Raw genomic sequence first — 23,022 nt, 5'->3', positions numbered from 1 at the left:
TAATATTCCATTTTATGTCAGTATTTGCTTTTTCTTTTGAAATTTCGTTTTAAATATTAAAATTTATTTTCGAGAATAGATGCAGCTGTATATAACGCTGAACTAATCGTGCCACTGTAGACTCATTGAGTTCTTCTGAGGTAGAAGATCAAGCAAAACTCTTCAACGAAATGAGAATATGACCTTCGAAAAAAATAACACTTCAAAATAGGTTCTTCTTACCGCCTTTTAAAAGTGAAATATCTGAGCAACAAATCATTTATACAATTCACTAATACGAACATTCAGATCAATTTGCACTTCCATCTCACAAAAGAAAATTGGAATTCAACGAAATTTCATTAAACTTTGATGTGCGCCATTTTATTAGCACTAGTACTATTCTAATTATTATTTTTTTTTTTTGTAAAAAAAATTTAAAATACTGTATAGTTTTGTATTCATGTTTTTTTATTATCATACTAGTTGTGGGTGGGTGGTTTCGAAAAAATGTTTTTACTCGGTAAACTGTACGGTTAACTGTAAGGGCAGAAAGCTGCCAGCTATTTGACCATTATTTTAAATGAAATTTTGAATTGTTTATCAAAAATGTTTTTTTTCTAACATAGAAAAAATTTAACATTAATCTTCAGTGATTTAAATTAGATAATTGATAAAAAGGAAAAATGACATTAGTATTTGGTGTATAATTTTAGGATTTCGAATTGTAATTAATTATAAACAGTTTATTGAAAAATTGTTTCATGTAAAATCAATAAAATTATGCTTGATACCGGTAAGTTATCTGAAGCTAAAGTAAATCCCGTAGGAACTATTTCGCGATACACGCACAAAATACGAAATGCCAAGATTATTCAAATAATGCTCGTTTATTTAATCAAATAGTCACTACATTGATCAACTAGGTTTGTTGTGAATTCGCGCATTAATTTATTAATATCCAGAATTGCAATATTCAAATAACTTCTTGAACAATTGTTGAGTGAAAGTTTTTGTTACTTTAATAACCCTATAAACTGACCATTTTTTTTTTATATTTAGAATAACATTTTCAAAAATCTTATTTTTTCATCATATTTTCTTTAAATATGTTTCCAAGTTTATTACCATGTTAGATTATTTACCAAATTTGTTTAACAATAATTTCATAAAAGAAGTCTTTTTTTCCAGTTTAAACAATTCAACATATTTTCCAATGCTATAAATATTTTTTCAGTTAAATCTAAAAAATAATAAATGGCGATTTAAATGAAGGTAAAAAAAATCTATAGCATTTTCTATCAGCTAAACATAGGCTAATAAATGTTCTTAAATGGTGTCATTATTGATTAGTACAAATTTTTAATTTTATTTTTTTATAAATTATTTTGCCTAATTAATATTGTGCCAATTCATTTATTTACTGATTAACTTTGGCTTTCTGATTCACCCCTTTTAACTGCCGGAAAGTTGAATCAGTAAATCACTAATAAACCAGTTCGCTGGCTTACTGATTGTGTTTTCTTCCTTTTAAACATTTTCTTTACTTCATTCACTCGCTATATCAAGAAAAATTCGAGGTAGTAATTTTACTACTTTTTTCTCAGAATGATATACATTATATAAATACAGTGAAAAATTTAAAACTTAACGTGTCCAATCGCCAATTCAGTACCCCCAGAGGTCTAATTTGTTATGGGAACATGAAGAACTTTGTATCCTGGCAGATTTACCATGCCCCAGTCACCATTTACTTCACGGGGAGTCTTCGGCTGCCGGGGATTAAACTCACGACCTCTTCGACAAGGGGTCAGCGCCATACCAACCGGGCTATTCCGGCCCATTATTATGTAAAAAAATTATTAGATTACGAATTACATTTGCACTAATTCGCTTAATTTTTTTTTGTTGTTGTGTTGTTGCTAATTCAGACCAGATCAATAAATCCGTCGACATTAAGAAACGTCCGTCGACATTAAGAAACGTCCGTCGACATTAAGAAGATCCGTCGACATTAAGTCCAGCCCTAAACAGTTCAAGATATGCTCAGGTGATGCCTGGTTTTGTTGGCATTTAGGGCAAAGAGGAAAGATCTCTTGATTAGCAGAAAATGTGAGACTTTTCAGGTGACCACTGGCCAGTCGGGATAAGCAAGTGTTGGTTTGCCTGTCACCAGGAAGAGATAGGGAGAGTCCTGGTCTTTTTGCTTTATACCAATAGTGAGTAGGTGGAAGCAGCCACTTTCGTTTGTTCTGGGCCTTTTGCCTTGCGAAAAGTTCAAGGTATGTAAGTTGTGAGGTGGAGGGGACTGGATGGTCTTGCGAGAGTGTCAGCCAACTCGTTGCCGTGGATATCGACGTGCGACGGGATCCATTGAAAGTGGACCTCATGCTGTTGGGAAATGAGCTTTACTTTTTGCAAGATCGAAAAACTGGTTTTATCTCCAATGAGGGCCCAATTTTTGAGGTGTTGAATTGAACTACGGCTGTCAGATAGTATCCAAGTATTTCCAAGGTGGCCTTCACTCAAGATTTTCTCTAGTCCCCTGTCGATTGCAATTAGTTCGCTTCGAAAGACGGGGTTTCGTTGATGAAGAGTGTAGTTCTCTCGAGGTGTTTCAATAAATACCCCACTGCCAGTCTGTCTATCCATTTTACTGCCATCAGAGAATATTTTGATGTCGTTTGGAGGGATTTTATTGATGATTTCCAGGGACAATTGTCTGAGGATTAATTTTTTTTTTAAAACCTGGAAGTGTCCGATCTCTCTCATTTTTATACCGATTCACTTGCCTATTACCTCGAATTTTCTATTAAATATCGGTTTAATCGTTTTTCATTGAATTCAACTGGATGGCCGGAGCTAAGTTTATGTTTTCGATCAAAATTTATATTATTAAACTCGGCATAACAATCACACGAATGAACAGTATTTTTTAGCTATACACCCTCTCCATACACAGCACAAATGCCACGAGTAATTTTTGTTTAACATAAATTAACTCGAATGAAAATAAAATTTCCGGTAGAACAAAATAGAATGATCTAAAGCCTCATATCTCTTTAGACTGATCTAAACATTCCAAAAACATTTAACGACATTTAAAATTTTGTATGAAAATGAAGGAAATGTTTTAATTTTTTTTAAATATGTTTTAAAAATATTTTATTTTAATATTTTTTTTTCCTCTTTTTTTTAAAAAAAATCTTTATTTCTTTCATGTTTCCTCTACATTTTTTATTTATTTTATGAGTTCTATGTACTTGCAGCTTATACGCAGTAAATAAAACTTATTATTATTTTTCTTAATTTTCTTCGTTAAAATCTCTTTTACTCCTTATCCTTTTCGTTTTTATTGTGATAGTTTATTGTTTAAGTATAAAAATTCATAAGAAAAATCAAGGAAAGAAATAAAAGGAAAAGCAAAATATTTTTACAAAAAGAGGAAATCTACCAAAAATGACAAATTTATTTACAATATATTTTAAAAATTTAAAATCCAAAAAAGCAAAATAGCAAAAAGATTAATGTCGTCCTCAGCTCACATGATTATATGTTCAAATTAGAGTGCTTTCTCATATTGTATTAACATAGCCAAAGCATAATACTATAATATGGTAATATAAGGAGCATCAAATATTAATTTGATTCATTGATAATGAGTCATTAATTTTTGCAGAATAATTTTGTTTAATTTTTTTCTTTTATTCTTTTTTGTCCACTTTACCTAATGTTATATATATGTTACCGTTAAAGTATATAATGCAGTTATTTTATAGAATACCTAGTTATTCCATGAAATAACTGATCGTGTCCGTTAAAGTGTGTAATATGTTATTAATTTGACACTTTAACTAGTTATTCTATGAAATAACTAGGTATTCTATAAATTAACTAATGAGAGACAGTTAAAGTGCAAAATAAACAATTTATCTAAAATGAAATAACTAGGTATTCTATAAATAAACTAATGATAGACAATTAAAATGAAAAAGAAGCAATTTATCTAATTTATGCAGCGTATAAATGGTATTTATGGAAACGTATCATAAAATCATTCGTTACTACAAGGATTACTAAAATGATACTTGGAATTATAAAGAACATTATTTCTAAAAGAAAAACATTTTTTGCTGACACACTGGGTTTTACGCGAACATTTTTTAAATCCCTGACCAGTACCTAAACTTTGAGCTGTAGCAACCAACCGGAGCGATATTTCTACATCCGGTAGTTCTTCGATTTTAATTAATTTTTGTTCGCAGACGCTGCACTGGGATCGGGAATATAATTGTTTTATGAGGCCGTTTCTTGAGCCTAATTGGAAAAATCCTTCTTCGGTTATTTTTATGATGATAGCTAAAATAGATAAATGCAGTAGGGGTGGAAAGTAAATGTATTTGTCATGCGAGATATATGATATAGATTATTTTACACTTTAACGGGCTGCAGATCGTTATTCTATGAAATAACTAGTTAAACCATGAAATACAAGAGAGTTTTACACTTTAACTGACACGATCAGTTATTTCATGGAATAACTTGGTATTCTATAAAGTAACGGATTTCATACTTTAACGGTAACATATATATAATATACATATATATATATATATATATATATATATATATATATATATATATATATATATATATATATATATATATATATATATATATATATATATATATATATATATATATATATATATTGTATATATATATATATATATATATATATATATATATATATATATATATATATATATATATATATATATATATATATAACACCCGGTATATTCCTTTCGAAAAATTATTTAACTTATTGAATGTCATATTTCATGAAGATGAGATGCTTAGTAATATTCTCACGATTTTTGAGAAAAGTTCTACACCCCCAGCCTCTCTGTCACCATCTTCTTTCAGAGCGTTTCTCAACTCTTTTAGGACTCCGTCTTCTTTTCCTTTTATCTCTATTTATCCCTAGAGTTTTTTCCCTACTTCTTCTTTTATAGCCTATCCATCCTTATAATGTGTGCAAGCGGAGCTTCAAAAACATCTTTCCTAAACTTCTAATCGGGATTCCGCATCGATTCTTTTTTTCCCTTATATGACGTCATGATGTCATCTCAGTACAAATTTATACTCTTTATATACATCTATATATATTATCTATAAATTTAGTAAAGAGACATTTTTATGTGATTTGTCTTATAATTTTGTCACTGATACATTTATTTGCGAAATTAGTTTCTTTTTATGTATAAATCTATTCTGTTGTATTAGTTAATTTATTTGTATGGCAAATCTAAAATTAAAGTTTTCATTTTTAATAATTTATTTTTGATGTAATTTTCAGTTTAATTACAGCCATTTCAATCGAATAAGAGAAACATAATCTTGGAAAATTTGGTTCAGGTTTGAACAATAGTGTTAGTATCTTAAACCAAAATATTGTAGAAATTGGCTGCGAGCTTCATTGATTGCTAAAATGAGCCATGTTTCCATTAAAAAAACATTAGTTTTGATGATACACGGTTATATAGTGATTTAGATGATATAAGAAGATTTAACTAAGTGATATATGGTTGACTGGGTATCGTGTTATGGTTTCAATGAATTTAAACTATGACTCTCTTATAAATTTGAAACACTTACACTGTTATAAGTTTTAAACCATGACACACTTATGTGTTTTTCAACACGTTGCACCCTATTATATGGTTGCAACATGTTCAAAAACTTATAATAGTGTATACTTTGCCGAATGAGAAACTTTTAAAATTTATAGAGTAATAAATTATACTGATTTTTGAAATTTTGCTTATGGTTGATTTTTTAAAATTTTTCTTCCTTAAAATTTATTTAGCAAAGAAAAAAAAAAACTTGAATTTTAGTCTGACAAATTTAATTAACAAATAGGGTTTTATAAAAGGTTTACTACTCATTTTTAAAATTTATAATATAAAAATGTTGTCAACATATTCGATTTATTGAAGAATAATTAAAAAAACAACAACTTTATAAGATTACATCGTTTAATCAAAAAGTACTGCATGTAGGCACATTTGCCCCAATATATGATTCAGGAGTTCCCTTGTCTTCTGAATTTGGTAAAAATTACATTACTACGGAGTTGAACACGAGTAGCCGTATACCCAAAAAATTGGGTCGGCTGTTCAACGGCGGTTATAAAAATTATTATTTCTAATCTGAATATTTCTGAAGCAAATTAAGTTTTTTACTCAAGTAATATTGCTTCAGTTTCTAGGGATTATTTGTTTAATCCAAATTTGGTATTTTTACAGTTATAAATTAAGTTTTCCTACCTGTTTGGGGATTCAAAGTTAGTAATGAGGAAATTATTTGGAAATTTGACTTAATTGGGTTAATTTAAACTAAAAATTTCCTTATTTTTCCAACTTGCATCCATTAGTAAAAGCAATTTAAGCTTATATCCTAGTTTAACACCTTGAAAAATGTGTAAACATAATTCCACTTTTTTTTACCTGAGTTATATTTAAATTAATAGAAAGAAAATGCGTGTAATGAATAAATTAAGTAAATGCAATAAAAATTCATCATTTTTAAGAAAATTTGAAAATCATTGTAAAAGAAATCATTTTATTATTTTTTAAATATATCGTACCTTAACAATATACTTCACTATTTTACTAAAATGGTGTATTAAAATGACCGTTTAAAAACGCATTGATTCGAGTTTCTTTAAAAAGTTCGAAATTGGTAAAGAGGTAAAACATTTTCAAAAATATTTGTACTTTAAAAAAATAAAAACAATTTATACAAATAAAATTTATCCTTAATAAATATATGTTAGGTATATTTCAAGCTCATAAAATATACATTATTTAAATTTATATTAAAATTAGTAGTTTTATTATTAAAAATAAAGCTCATATTTAACTTATTTATTGTGTAAAATAAACAAAGACTCAAAAACATTGTAAAAGTGAAACATAACTATAAAAGTTACATCTTTTAACTCAAGAATGTTAAAGAGACTTCCTTGATGCATTGTAGGAAACTTCGAATAAGTACATAGATAAACATTCAAACCAAACACTTTTCATGCGCGTCCTTTCCTTTATCAAACTTTCAGAACCGAATGGAAATAGATCCAATAAGCATGCTTTTATTCTTCGCCATTTTTTTGGCGATGTCGGGCAGGTGCAAAATTTCTCAACATTTTTCCTGGACAGACACCTGAATTACTAATGAATTTTAAGGGAGAAAACGAAAAAAAAATTTCTTTTTTGGGGTTTTCTTTATCTTTCCAACTTCCCTTAATAACGTCTTACGACAATCTAGGTACAGATGAGACTTTTAGCCATGAATTTTTTATGAAGTTTGATACATGTGGATTCTGATTAAGGAGAGGGCTTTTGGATTCGACAAACTTGTTCGAATAGAACTTGACGGTCAAGGGGTAGGAGGTGCTACGACTTTGATCGAAAATTGTCGCTTTAGTGGATCGAAAACACTGATTGCGACCGAATATTTTATAAGGATATTAGATGAGGGTCAGTGAATTCTTTTCAATGTTACCATTTCATGTAATTTGGAGAAGACATCAGTTTCATTTAGAAGATGTAAACAACGTAATTTAACAAAAGCATATTTTCGTTTTAGTTGACTATTTCCTTCAGAGCAATAGGGTATATTTAGTCAATTATATCCTGTTTTAACTACAATATCAGCTGGTCTAAATCTCTTACCCCATGCTTTAAATCGTCTATTATGGTTTGATACAAATATAATATCACCTGATATAAGTCTATTACATAGGTTACCAATTTTTTTTGGTTATGGAACCCTTAATGAATGACATACTTTTGACGGAACCCTTAGACTTAATGAATAAATTTCACTGCCAATTGTGAACATCTTAATCAACTAAGGACTCTTAAAACTATTTTGAAAATAGTTAATGAAGGAATGAAGAATGAAATTTTTTGATCTTATCGTTTCGTCAGTTTTGATTTTCGGTCAGTCTGATTTACAGGTGTGGATAAGTATTTTTGAAAAGTTTTTCATCTATCATTAAGTACTAAAAAGTTATTCTTCTGAAATATTTTTTCAACTAACTATACAATTCTCTTAATATGCCTCACAAAAGTAGAGGTATGGTTAAAAAAAACGCAGCAGGGCATGACTCAAATCACCCCCTTTTAAACATATAGCAATATTAAATATATATATATATATATATATATATATATATATATATATATATATATATATATATATATATATATATATATATATATATATATATATATATATATATATATATATATATATATATATATATATATATATGGAAAGAGTCACCACCACCATGTCGATCTTTTTGTTCCGGAACAACGCAACCCAATTTTCCTTAGAATGAACGATTGTCGTCAGTTACGATTCATATCTTACCACACACGATAAAAAAAACGGTGAGTAGATTTTAAAACGCATCTTCAATAACGGAGAACTTTTCAAAGGGTGAGGTGGGAAACTTTCATTGGCTTTCATAGATAAAATGTTGAAATATGAGCTGAAGTTTATTTAAAGAAGAATTTTGGAAAGTACTTCTTTCCATTCTCAAAACTATGCACGAGAAAGAATATTATTACTATCAGCAAAATAATGCTTCTTCGTACACTGTTAACTTTTTCGAGTGTTGGTGAGGAGAAAATCTAGTTTTTTTTTCTGCCAGAAGATTAATGGCCCCCAAGTTCTCCGGATTCTTGCAATTTAAATTATTTTGTGCGTATTAAAACTAAATTATGTTAAAGGAACAGGTGCAAATCATAATTTTGAGCACTGTAGAATAAGTACTATGGAATAAGCACTATAGAATTAAAAAAATTTCCTGTAAATTCATATGATTGTTTTCATAAAAACTGAAACTTGTAGAAAAAACACAAAAAATATATATGCTATTATACAGAATGCAAATTTTAAAAAACATGTCTCACGCATATTACTTAAGAAAATAACTATTTTATTTTTCGCTAAAAGTAAATAATTTATTTATTGCCAAACTAAGCATTAACAATATGGACTACATTTAATTTTAAGACATTCATTTTCATTACTGATTTGGTAATTATTGCTTTAGTTTTTAGCAGAGTTGATTATTATTATAATTTTTTAATTATTTTGTAATTATTGATTTACTATTATATGATTTTAAATTTTCAGTACAATCAAAATAAAAAAGTTCTGTTGCGCAATATGGTAAAGGGTATTTCACACATGGGTAAGAGAAATTGTTATAAGAAATAACTAAAATCAAATCTTCTACGAAGCAATTGAACGCAAATGAAATTAGTTTAAGGTTTTAAAAAACAAATATAATATTAGATAAAAGTATTTTAACTTGATTATCAGGGAACCAGAAACACGAAAATTTATTATAGCAAAAAATCTTTAGAATGAGATGAAATAATGCAGCTGAAATGCATTTGGGTACCCTGGAATAGCTTTCATGCTTTGTAAATCCATTTTTTGTTTGTCTCAAACACTGTATAATTTCTCCAAGATAATGCCCATGGCACAGGAATAACTTTCCATTTTTCCTAAGAAGCAAACTCACAAATTTTCACATTTTTGTAAGGAAGATAGCACGGACTTTTTCGTTTAAACATGGACGCTTCTACACGCAGAAAAAAATTCTGGAAAAATTATAGTTCTAGAAGTTAACGACATTTCTGATGAAGAAAACCATAATTATACTTGATAAAATAAAAATACATTATATTTAAACCATTCATGTGATCATTTTTCGGTACATATGGTAAGAGTTTACCGGAAATTCTTGCTGATACTTTATACCGTACTTAGATCTGGAATGTTTATAGTTTAGAGCCATAGGAGTATAAGCCAAGGTCTACAGCTTATTAGAAATTGTTTGTATTTGAAATGTTGTATAACTGACTTTGTGAACAATATTAAGAAGGGGAGCTATGAAAATTAATAGCAGCGTCTTGTAGCAATCATCTAATACAAGTACACATTGCTGTACTGCTTTTGTAGATATGCCAGGAATTGTGCTGTAATCTTTCTTACTGATCTAAGTTTAGAACAACCTTTCGCAGTTTTACCTTATTACAAGGAAATTTAAATATAGATGTAATGTAACAGTTATAAAAATTATAAACTTTTTTATTTTATTTTAAACATTTGTTTTTTAATGCGAACAATATTGATTTATTTTAAATGTTGTTTCTTGTAATTATTATTTTAAAACCAAACTTTTTGCTTCCTAATGAGTTTACACAAATTGAAATGCAACCAATACTTGTACAATTTAAATATTTTTTCATTAATTATTTCTATAAGGGTCAGAATTGTAGTGTTTTCTGTAACATTTAAATTTTGAATTTGGAACTAGAACTAAATTCAAGTTATTCTTAAAGCTTTTACTCGCAATGCGTGATTCTAAATTTCAATTATAAATTAACTTCATGATATTTTCTTTCAATGCGAATGTAAATTAAAGTTTTCAATTCTGTAAATTATTGCTGCTAAATTTTTTTTAAAATGCATAAAAAGGTAGAAAAAAACAACTTATTTTATTTATAAATACATTTCAAATTAAAATAAATTTGCGATTTTTTGTCGCAAATTATGTTTTGTTAAATTGTTTTTAAACTAAAATTTTTAGAATCGTTTTCATATTTCAAATTTAATAATGTCTTGGTAACACGATATTTAATAATAAATTGTATGAAATATATGAAAACTTGCTGTAACATATGCATTACATATAACAAGAATGTATAGAAGGTTCAATAGAAATTATATTTTAGAAATATTATCATTTCACATAAGACAACATCATTTTTGAAGAGCAACGTAAAAAGCTTGTTGTTTTTATTTATTTATTATTTATTTATTATTTATTTTAAACAATATATCATGTCAATCGATTAAAAAAATTTGAACCTTTCATATTTGTATTCATCAAAGAGCAAAATCTCTAAAAGCAGTCTCAAATGTTTTAGTTCATTTCGTGGAAAAAATCGATAACGTTGAAAATGTACAAAGTGTGCGACAATCGTAGCTCTTCATTTTGTTTTAGTACCGTTTTTAGTTTTTACGATCTTTGTAATTACAGTACGAAAATGAAGTGAAATTCCACTGCTGACAACTTTGAGTTTTCGCACGTAAGACCATGAACAGAACTAGAATATTATTTTATTTTGTTTCGTCCCTTTTTTTCAAAAGAATTTGTTTTCACGCTTGCGAAGATAGGAGATTGAAACGTGTGTTAGTTTATGGAGTTTATTTCCATTTCTTTCATAATTACATAGTTAAATTTTTTTCCCCGGAAATATTGTTTTAGCTGTTGGTTAGGCAAAGATAATTATTAAAATCTAATTAGTTTCTATTAGTAATCTTATTAGTTTCTCTATCCCATTAAGATTATTAACCAATTATTTTTTGAGTCTTCACGAATATTTATATTTTTTGTTGTTTACTTTTACAAGAATGTTACATATCTCATTCAAAAATTGCTTAATGAATTGTTTCATTCATTTACTGTCTAAAAACTAAACTGATGTTCCTTATATATTAGCGTATTTCAGAAAATTTCTTGTTTAAGGACGCAGTAAGCATACTTACCCCTAAATTCATTAATTTTGGAATATCAATGAGAAGTTATTGTCCAACCCATGATTTGGTCAGCATGATTCTGTTAATTTCTGAAAAAAGAAAGAAAAAACATTGACGGGTTTTGTTTATATAAAATGACGGTAACAGTGTAGGATAGCGCGAGATCATGAAAAAGGGCTAAAATTGGACATTAAAATTTCTCTTGACTTTCATTAATTTAAAAATTTTTCATCGAGTCTTTTTTTGTTATATTTATAAGCACACAAATTATAAATTCCATATGTTTAGTAATGTTTTTAGCTTTTATGATCTTTTTAATTACCGAACGAAATAGGTACAGAAATTCAAGTTCATGGTCAATTTTTCTTAATGCGTAAAAGTTCGAATTTTTTGCTCACTTTACCCCACTAAAAATCTGGTTTTGAAAATCAAGTTTTTTTTAATACTAAGCTAAAGGAATTATAAATTAAAATATCTCAGTATTATATAATCTCAATTATAGTTTATTTAACATAACATTAATAAAATACTGGCCGTAATGGCCAATTTTCAACGTGCGTAATGCAGGGAAGAAAAAAAATTACGCTAAATTTCTCGAATTGAATTCAATTCACACGCTATTTATCGCAGATTTTTAAATTGAAAAATATTATAAAAGCACTATTATAACCAAAATTTATTTTCTAGTTACTACTGATGAAGATGGGCTAAAATAACCCAATTTTTTTTCTGAGGTTTATATATGTTTCAATAATCAATCACCCTTTTTTCTTTCGTTGAATCCTTAAGTCATGAAATAAGTTTTATAATTTAATTTTCACCTCCTTCAATTGTGATTTTTTCTTACTTAATTAAAATGTTTCCCCTCTAATAATAAATAATTGCCATTTTTATATTTTTAATTCTGGCGAAGAATAAAATGAAATAAAAAATAATTATCGGTTATTATATGCATGCGTTGTAAGCACAGAATATCGACAGAATGCTTGAGAATGATTTGGAACGCTAGAGATGTGTATACAATGTGTAAAATATCGAATAGTTGCATATCTGTTGAGACCAAAAATTTGAATAAATAAATAAGAGAAATAAAAGTATTTTTCTTTTAAAACATACAGCATATATAGCGTAGACAAAATAGAAGTGTCAAAAAATAAATGAATCCTATAAAAAGCGTAATATATATAAAATGTCAAAAGTTCTTAATAAATTATAGGATTTTTTTTAAGAAAGACAAGAATAAATAGAATAATTAAACGCTGTTTTGATTTTCAATCTAAAATTACTGTAAAATAGCCGGCAGCAGTCTGCTCATCCAATTAATTTTAAAGTTTACAATAAAGAACGTTTTTCACTTTTATGGTTTTGAAATTGTTTAGGACTAGTATTGTCAAAAACCATGAATACAAAACTATACGGTTTTTTGACCATTTATAATTAACATAGTTTCAAAACAGTAAAAAAGAAATGTGACTGAGCATTTGAGATAGACTTTTCGTTAGATAATGGACATTAAAGTGGTTGAGTTGTGTTTTATCAAATGAATCATGGAATGCGGCTTAACAAATAAATAATTTGTTATTTGATTAATTTTTCTGAAAAGCTTTTAACAGTGTAAGGTTAAATTAAGGTTCATAAATTTACTATGTTTCTCACTATGTTATTTAATGCGTAAATTCTATTTACTCATGCCAAATTTTTTATTTTTAAAATCTAATAGAAGTCATGGTACATAAGAATTTAAAATAATCTATTTAAACCAGATGTAATTTGTAAACAGCTGATTCACATTTGAAATGTAATAGCTTGAAGAGTGGAGGAAAAAAATTTGCTGAAAAACGGTCTATATTTAGTCATATTGTTTTTATTATTGACATTGACGAAAATGATTGAATGAAAATAAATAGAATAAATAATTTTATATGTTTAGTAAGTTCAAAAAAAATAGAGAAATGAAATAATTACCTAAATGGATTATAAATGTCGAGATTTGGGTTGATACAAGTAGTAAAGAATTAAATTTATAATTCAAATAAATAAAAATAATAATTTCAAGTTGTAATTTTTGAAAGTTTTTCTCCAAAGAAATATTATTGAATCAGTACTAAAAATGTAATCCCATGTATTTAAAAAGTTTTGTGAGAAAATCCCATGTGAAATTTGCAATTGCTTTCAGTCTAATTTTAATAAGATTTTACTAAAGAAATAAATGGAATAAAAGAAACAATTACAAAAAAACACTAAAATAAATTTTTTACGTTAAGTAGTCATTCTACATTGTGCATTGAAAGGAGAATCTATTTCAAATTTATATTTAACGTGATTTTTTTTAAAAATAAGCTTCTGAAAAATAAATTAATAATGTTTAAATACTTTTGAAAAATAGAAATTAAATTACGAGTATGTCAGAAAAAATTCTCAGTAAATATTCTCTTCATCAAATAAATATTCAAAATAACTGCAGCGGTAAGATATTACTTGATAAAAAACTTCATTCAACTTAAAATTATATGAATTAGAAATAACAGTCGACAGGTTTCCAGAGCTCAAATATAGGCGCCAGTTTTCAAAATTTGCCAGGCGTGAATGAGACCAACCAACAATTAGTTTCATTATCAAACGTAAAATTACCAGCAAAAAATTTAAAAATAGAGGAGAGGAGAAAAACTAGAAAAATCGTGTTAGCCGAGAGAAAAAAGAAGAAGAAAAACCTCAGTGGCCGAGAGAAGCAAATCAAGCTAAAGTGTATTTCCCGGCGCTATGGAGAGGTACTGAAAAAGTAATGTCGTTAAGAAGTTTTCATTTATTCATCTATTTCTTTTAAATTTGCTATCAGTTACAATAAATAAGTAAAATTAAAAACTAGTAAACCTCTTTAATTAAATCGTTGTTCTTTGGCTTGACTTTAGTAAACGAAAATATTCAAAACATCCAAAAAGCACTTAAGTGTAATTTTCTTGAAACTCATATGCAAACGTTTAATTTTATCTTAATCGCTTAGACCACAGAATTCGGCAAACAGCTGTTGAAACACCCGTGTCAACTTAGCGAAAGTAACTTGTCATTTTTAATAGTCGCTTAAGAAAATATATTTCATACTCTCAGGGCAATTATGATAACCGCGTAAATAACCTATATCCTCGCTTTAGCTGTAACTGTAACGTAGTATCGGAGTGGGTTGATAGCGGCAATTTGCAGTTTACGATACCTCAACTACAGCTGCTTTCAAATTGAAGCTGCGTCTCTATCGTTCCCTTGTTGTTCTCCTCTTATATTGAAGGAGTGTATTGTGGATGTGGTGGAGCATTAGTGATCAAGCAGACTTGTGGATGAGAGGCGGTACTGAGGATAATTGGTGAGATATGCTTACTCTTTGCGAAGCTCAGTGATAGGTCAAACAGTAATTGCATTGTATTTTAGGTAAAGTTATTTGATTGGAATGAGTAATTTGCATTTGAATCAAAATCTCACTTAATATTCTAGGAAATAAATTCTACACGTATGTGTTTAAGAGTTTGAATGAGTCCTCTGAGAGCAATTGCTATAATTAGCAATATACATAACTAACAATATATATTACGATTAATAAACAATAAGTTCTAATTATTAGGATTTACTACTACACGTTAAAATGTTCAGTTTAATTCCTTTAAAGGCTTAAGTAGGAAGATATTAATCAAATATTTGAACAATATTACTCCTAATTTTGTTTTCGAGAGTGCTATGTTCGGTGAACAAAATAAAACTCTATAATTCTAAATAACCTTTAATAAAAGGACAAGATTTTCACGTACTTGGAATTGTTTAATTTTTAATATTTCAAGATAATATAATAAATTAGTGATTACGAAATTTTAAGTTACGAAGTCAGACAACAAAACGTACTTTCTCAAAACAGACGAACATTTGTCAACAAATTTGAATTTTTTTGAAGTTTTGACACTCAAAATATTAGAGTAGTGGTCTCCTAGTAAAAGGCTATGGATATGCTCCATATCATATACCCTAGTAATAGGATAATATGAAGTTCACCTGGTAATATAGTGGTCAAACGTTTGGGCCACTTAATATTAATTTCCTTTTCCTTTTTAATTTCATATTTCTTTACTTCCATTTTAATTTCATATTTCTTTACTTCCTTTATAATTTCATATTTCTTTACTTCCTTTTTAATTTCATATTTTTTTGAAATAATGAAGGAATTCAAAACAACTGTGCAAGCAAATATTGAACTTCTTTACACAAAGATATTTAAATGGAAAAAACTTTTTTTTTATTATTTCTTATTATTTAATTTATTAATGGTTGAAAACAGTTCGAATTGTAAGATATAAAAACTTTTACATTAGTTTAATTTAAGTAATTTTAAATGAGAAAATCCAAAATATAAAATAATTCGGTCAAATCGGTGAAACTAATCATTTTTTTCGATAATAAAAAGTGAAAATTAAAAATGAAAATTAACATTAAAAAGTCAGAAACATTCAACAGCTTTCCTGCTTTAACTATCATTTCACCATATTTCTCAGATTGCGGCTATCCCCATATTTTGTGGGCCCGTCATCAAAAATTTATCATATATTGTAAAATTATACTTTATTGTTGATTTTACCAAAATAATTACCAAAGTGGTTCTGTAAATATTTATTCTAGTTTTAACCATACAATTTTTCTCAATGTATAAAAAAAAAACACGTTGCATATTGTTTTCTTCGATAAATTCTTTGTCAACAAATAATCCAGAACAGACTCGAAAGAAAGTTTTTTTGTTTAAGAACAAACCCATTTTCAAACAGCATTTTCTTAACGAGAAGTAATCAACCGACTTTGTTCGAAAACAGGCATACATATGTATGTTTACACACAAACTTTAAAACTTTAGTCACAAAACAAAATCCGAGTTATTATGCTAACAAACGCTTCAAAAGTCAGGAAACTACCCTTCAGTGTGAGTTAAGTAAGCATATAAAGTTTTGTTAAATATCTCAACAATTTTAAGGATTGCTTTTTTCTCCTTTCATTTTCTTGTATGGAAATGCTTGGGACACAAATTCCTTATTCCAGCGCAATTTAGAAACAAATGTCCTTCGAATTTTCATTCTTAAATCATGGTTAAATAAGCGGCAGCAGTCTGTTCAGACGATTTGCCGTAAAGTTTAGGGTAAAGGACATTTTTCACCCCTACGCTTTTTAAACCGTTTACAAGTAGTATGTTTATAAGACAATGAAATCAAAACTATACGGTTTTTTAACCATTTACTACTAACATGGCTTCAAAACCATGAAAAAGAAATTTCACTAGACTTAGAAAATAGCATTTTCGTTAGATAATGGGTGATGGGGAGTGCAAGAACGCTTCATATGTTGAAGAAAATGGAGCTAATATTGTGATGTAAAAGCTAGGTCGGTCATGAGATTGAGAAATTACCCTTATCGGCTATAATATGTACGCAATTGCAAGGATTTAAGTGGCTTCATTAGGAAGCCTTAGTTTCTGGTTGTTTAACCGTATTAAGTTGAGACAGCTAATAAACGATTTTTCTCACAGTTAATAGTTTGACTACCATCTTATTTATGGTTATTTCACTGTTTTGCTTGATCATGGTAAAATAACAATTAAATAATTTGTTCTTTCACCTTTTTTTCCTATAAATTTATAACATTGCACAAGCTGAAATGGTTAAGTAAGACTTTAGCTCTTTCAAAATGCATCATGATGGAAAAAATAATACTTCCATATTTCTGAACCACCTTCCATACAGGATATTTCTGAACCACCTAACTTAACTCAATTATTTACTTATTTCCAAACTTCTCCCGAATAGTTAATAACTCACGTAATTCTACAGTTTATTAAAATAATAAAAAGAAACAAGTTATTATTGTGCTCGTCCATCTTTACCAAAATTACTTCATTACCAAGATTAAATATTTAATTTCTATACATGGCAACAAAAAAAATACTCTTGTAAAATTACCGTACGGATTATATTAACATTTCTGGTAAAAGAAAATCATAATTCTGGTTAATAAAATCAAAATACACGGTATTTAAACCTTTCACTTGGTCTCTTTTCCGTTTGTGTAGTAACGATTTACCAAAAATTCTCGTTCTCAATATTATAGTTCTTATTACCACACATTTAGTAAAAAATACAAAACTGAAACATTGACCGAATAAATGGTTCTTATGCCATGATGTATACGATCTCATAATAAAATTACCAAATATTACCACATTTACTAATTTCTATCACACATTATAAAATCATAATTCATTGTTAATTTTATCAAAGCGCTTCGATCAAAACTAACGAGGGAATTTAGTGTTTCCTTAGAGCCAGAAACACGATATGTTTCACAATATTCTAGTAGTTTTAATCAGACTTTTTTCTCATTGTACATAATATACTTAATATTCTCATTGTGCATTATTGTACATTGTACATATAATATGTAAAATAGTTAAAATAACCTTTTTAATCAAATTCTAAAGCCTGTATTATGAGAGCAGTTTTATAAAAAAAAAAGGAGAACTACATTTAATTTGTTTAAAATTTTCATTATTTCATTCACACTAGATATCAAATGAAATGAAAAAAATAGGAGATAAATTATTTTAAACAGATTTCGCTAGAGATGAAAAAATGATAAAATTACGTTAAATAGACTAAAATCTATCAATGAAATTATGCATGAGATTTAAACATAAATCAGATTAAATTTTAGTTTTTAATCTATAAAATAGATTTATTTATAACTCTGCTTTATATATTTACTAATTCCTAAAATTTTATGCAAGTTGTTTTAGGTTAATTATTTCTTCGCTCTTTTCATATGTTGAAAATAGAAAATAAAATGCCTGTGAAAAATTATTTTGTTTAATGTAGTGAAAGAGTTTTAGAAGCAAATAACTAAAATCAATTTTAAAAATTATGTGCTTAGAATTAAAATGATATATGTTTATTATGCTACCTTCTTTGAAATATAATTTAATAGCAGATTACTTTGTTATGATTCTGAAATAAAAATTTCCCCGAAATATGAATGAGACATATTATAGACATATTTGTTTATATTAAATATTATTTAACTTTAATTTTTGATTATTCTAAACTGTTTGAAAACAATAATATTAAATTTATTCATGATTCTATTATTTATTTTACCTTTATTTATTCTATTTGATCAAATACTATTTGACTATTAACCCAATATTAATAATTATTTTTTGGTTATATTCATTATTTTTCGAATTAAGCAGTTTTGTTTGTGTTGCTAACACTATTTTTTATTAACATTATTTAATAATATTTTCTGTCATAATCTTTAATTAAATTTTATTCTATAAATACACGAAAATATTTTTTTGCATCTTGTATAATTATATTTGTAATTGCTTTTTTTTCTCGTTGATTTGGATTTCTGATTACCATTCAAATTTCATGAAAATCACGCAAAGTAAAATAATAAATGTAATTAAAATGTTTTATAATTAAAGAGAAAAATTTTGAATGTTCCAACTCACGTTTTTTTTCCAAAGAACAATTATCATACAATTATATTCAATTAGTTTAGAAATGAAGAAAACTTCAGAATCTTTTGTATTTATGGATCTCTTCTCCGAACTTGACAAAGACTTTTGATTGGACTAAAAGCGCCGCTTGTCGGGTCACGTGGCTCTCTTCTGGCTTCAGAGATTGCCATCATTTTTTGCATCCTTACACATGGTACTTTCCTCCGTTGAGGATTGGAGTAGGTCTACTTGAGGCAACTAGTTGATGTTCGTAAACTCTTCTCAAATGTAAACTATTCATTCTGATTGTGAAAAACAAATTTGAGAAATCCTACAAAATATTTTTGTTCATATAATTTCGTATCAAAGAAAATGTTCGTTTTTTTGCCAGATATTGTGCAAATATATTGGATTTGCAAATGATTTCGAGTTTTGGACATTTAGGTGTTGAAAGATGTTTAATTTTTGAATATTGAAGATCAATTTATTGATGCTGCAAATATTTGGTGCATTTTAGAAAAATATGTGTTGCTCAAACCATCTGAAAGTAGGATTGCATTTTTTACAATAATTTTAAGTTAATTTTTTCCGCTATGCAAACGATTTATTTAGTCAATTGTTATTTTTTAACTCTATTTCATTGCTTTTAAAATAATAAATTATGAAAATATTTATTTCTAAACAAACTATTTTTGGTTGCTTTTAAATAATCTAAACTCTTCTTTTCATGCATTACATAAATAAATTATTATTATTTTTAATGCCTGTTTTCTAAACAACTCATAATACAAACAATGAATTATGACGTTGTTCTTTATAAATTGAGTAGATTTCTAAAAAAGTCCTTTTTAAACTAATCATCAATTACTTGTTTTATTTAATTTAAGATAAATAATTTAGTTAATAAGTTATAACTAAACGAGTTCATAGTTAGAGAGCACATTTAAAAATGTGAAACATGTAATTTTATTATATATGTGCGCAGTTTTTAAATGTTTATACTACAGCACATTATTTTCACTGATTAGTAATAGCATAATAATATTTTAATATACTATAGTAGTATAGATAGTGTATTTTATATAGTATTCTCAAATTTTATGCCTATTAGGAAAATTTAATAAATTCTTGCACTATGTATTTTGTACATTTAATTAATTATAAAATTTAAATCTTTGATTGTATGCATAGTTTAAATTTATTTTAAAATAGATTGTGTCTTGTAATATTTATATATTTCTATTTTCATCTAAACTAAAAAGTTTGCCACAGGGCTCATATTAGCTATAAAAATCGGGTAAGACGGATTAAAAATTCTTTCTTTGCTGTAAAAAGGATAAAATATTTGCATTAGAACTTCTACTAATTAGTTGAAAATAATATAATTATACTATCTCTGATAGTTTTTTTAAAGCCGCTACACACGTACCTAATATATTTTCATAGTAGTACCATATATCAATATAGTTAATGAATCTTAACTAATATCATATTTTCCATGAATGAAAAATAGCAAAGAAGTGTGTCAGTTTTATCCATGTATTACTACTTATTATTTTGAAATATGTTTTTCGCTTTTAAATATTTAAAAAATAACTATATCACTGTATATTATCATATCTTGTCAGAAAATTTATTTTATCTCCGAAATGCAATTTTGGAATAGAATGATATAAATCTTTCAAACTGTTTTGTTCAATAACATGACAAAATATCTTTTTCGATTAACTTCAGCGGAAATGTATTTTTTTCCTAAAAATGGGAAATGGATCTATCATTCTTAAAGAATTGCTATTCTTTTTGGTACTGAAACACCTGCTTTTGATTCGAAGGAACTTAAACGATTACTTTTGCTAAATCCTCCTATATATTTATTTGTCTGCGCTTTAGTATTCTCAAAAGAGAGTTGGTGCTGTTTCTGAGCTTAATACAATTTTATTTCAAAAAATTTGATATATGGAAAAATAATAGTTAATTAATTTTATTTATATATAGATTTCCTGATAATAATGTAGATTAAATTATACAATAGTGTAATTAATATAAGCATTTAGTGTTCAGATAGAGGAAAGAAGGATTTTTTTTTTAAAGTTTTCCGACGTGTGTTTACAAAATATTTATAAATACTAAAAACAAAATATTTATTTATTTATACTGAGCAATAAAAATGAATAGATGGTAAATATAGCTTGTTTTTTTTTTATTAGGGAACAAAAAAACTTTTTTTACTGATTCTGAGAAACAAATGAAAAAATTTATTCATATTCATAAGTAAATAAAATTTATAATAGCAATATCAATAACAATATATTACTATAATAAAATTGAATAAATAAGTATTATATAGATATATTAAAAGTAGTTTTCTCTAATTTTTAATAATATAATTCTTTGTTAGTTTTGATGAATAGAATAATTCTTCTTGTACATTCGTAAGTTTAGCATACTGAATAGATTTTAAATTATATTTTATTTATTATTTTACTTCAAATATTATTATATGAAAAATTAAGAAGGTATTAAATTAGTTTCTTAAAGTAATAAATCAATCGAATTTGTATATCGTTTTACCAAAACATTTTAATTTTCGTTTGCATTGAAGATTGAACAAAAGACAAGTTATCAATCAACGATTTTTTATTGAAAAATCACTATATGATCACAAAATATTAAATCTGAATCATATTAAATATTAGAAAATAATTAGGCTTTATTACAGTTGAATCACGATAAACAAAAACTTATCTTACCTTGCACAAACTAATTTTTTTGGATTCTGGTTTTCTCTCTTGAATTTGTGGTTACACGAGAGAAAAGAGACACATTAAATGGATCCTAGCAAAACACTGTAATCAAGTTGCCAAAAAGAAATTTTAATGATTTAGCAGATAAAATATGCACATTTTCGGATGGTTCACATACTGGTCTTGTCAGCGGGCTATCGAAATAGTCAAAGTCACAAACAGGCCATGAAAAGACAACATACGTGGCGTATGCTACACGCGCCATGGCACAGTGATATTAACTCTATAGGCAAACCGCCATCAATCCATGATGAAACAGATCAGGAAGATTCGTTATCTGAAAAGCAAGATATGGAGTTGGATGATATTGAGCGAGGCCCAAAGCGAATCTTTAAACATCTACATGGCCGAAGAGAACCCCGTGGCAGGCTGGACATGCCACGGCTTAGCCTGTTAGGCAAACCTTTAAATTATAGGCCTCCTCGCCATAGAGATCCAAGATACAGAAAAGCTCAATTGGTAGTCCACAATATCTTGGATAGGCCAAGAGGTGTAATAGCAGTAATTTACCACATGATGATGTAAGTAAATTACCTTTTATTTTTAATTTTCATTTGAGTGTTTTAACAAATCTGATAAACTTAACAAAAACTATATTGATATTAATTTTGAATTTTTTGAAAACTGTTATTTTACAGTATATGATACAAAAAAAATTGTATTCAAAATGCATGGAATTAACCCTTGCATTATTTCGCTCTCAATGGCTACCATATGTTCGACTAAAAAATTTAATAACATAATTAATGGACAACACAGTATGAAACAATTTAATGCTCTAATTTGTATGACATTTCATCAGATTTACAATGCATGGAATTTTTTATGAGCTAGAAGTTAATAACTAAATTTGAAAGAATATCCAATATCTAGATATATGGTGGGTATATTGGATTTATCCAGTATACATATAATATATCCATATCCAATTTTCGATCACAGAAACATAAAATTACACTTCGATTAATATTATTCTATGTATTTTATTGTTTGAGTATCCTTCCAGTGACTTTTATAACTATAATTTTTGTAAAAATTATTTTGAAGCAAAATTACGAAAATATTTTGTGTCCCCATTTTGACGAAAAG

General features: G+C 27.2%; 1 protein-coding gene across 19 annotated transcripts in view; it reads left to right on the top strand.

Moving 5' to 3' along the window:
- Positions 1-23,022, top strand: part of LOC107453525 (potassium voltage-gated channel subfamily KQT member 1) — a 443,886-nt gene that overhangs the window by 295,164 nt on the left and 125,700 nt on the right. For 5 of the 19 annotated variants that reach the window (XM_071181303.2, XM_043043441.3, XM_043043442.3 and 2 more), the window contains exon 1: positions 21,899-22,454. The exons of 11 other annotated variants lie outside the window; for them this stretch is intronic. In XM_071181303.2, coding sequence (XP_071037404.1) covers positions 22,039-22,454 — 416 coding nt within the window. In that variant the 5' untranslated portion in view covers positions 21,899-22,038. Of the gene's footprint in view, positions 1-14,876; positions 14,969-21,898; positions 22,455-23,022 lie in introns of those variants that run through there. 3 more of the 19 variants (XM_071181308.2, XM_043043444.3, XM_043043443.3) reach the window with 3 other exon arrangements.

Source organism: Parasteatoda tepidariorum, chromosome 8 (assembly GCF_982258835.1).
Source record: "Parasteatoda tepidariorum strain Cologne lab strain chromosome 8, Ptep-v5.0, whole genome shotgun sequence".
Taxonomy (NCBI): domain Eukaryota; kingdom Metazoa; phylum Arthropoda; class Arachnida; order Araneae; family Theridiidae; genus Parasteatoda; species Parasteatoda tepidariorum.
The sequence above is the reverse complement of the archived record's forward strand: the minus strand, read 5'-3'. Positions and strand labels throughout refer to the sequence as shown.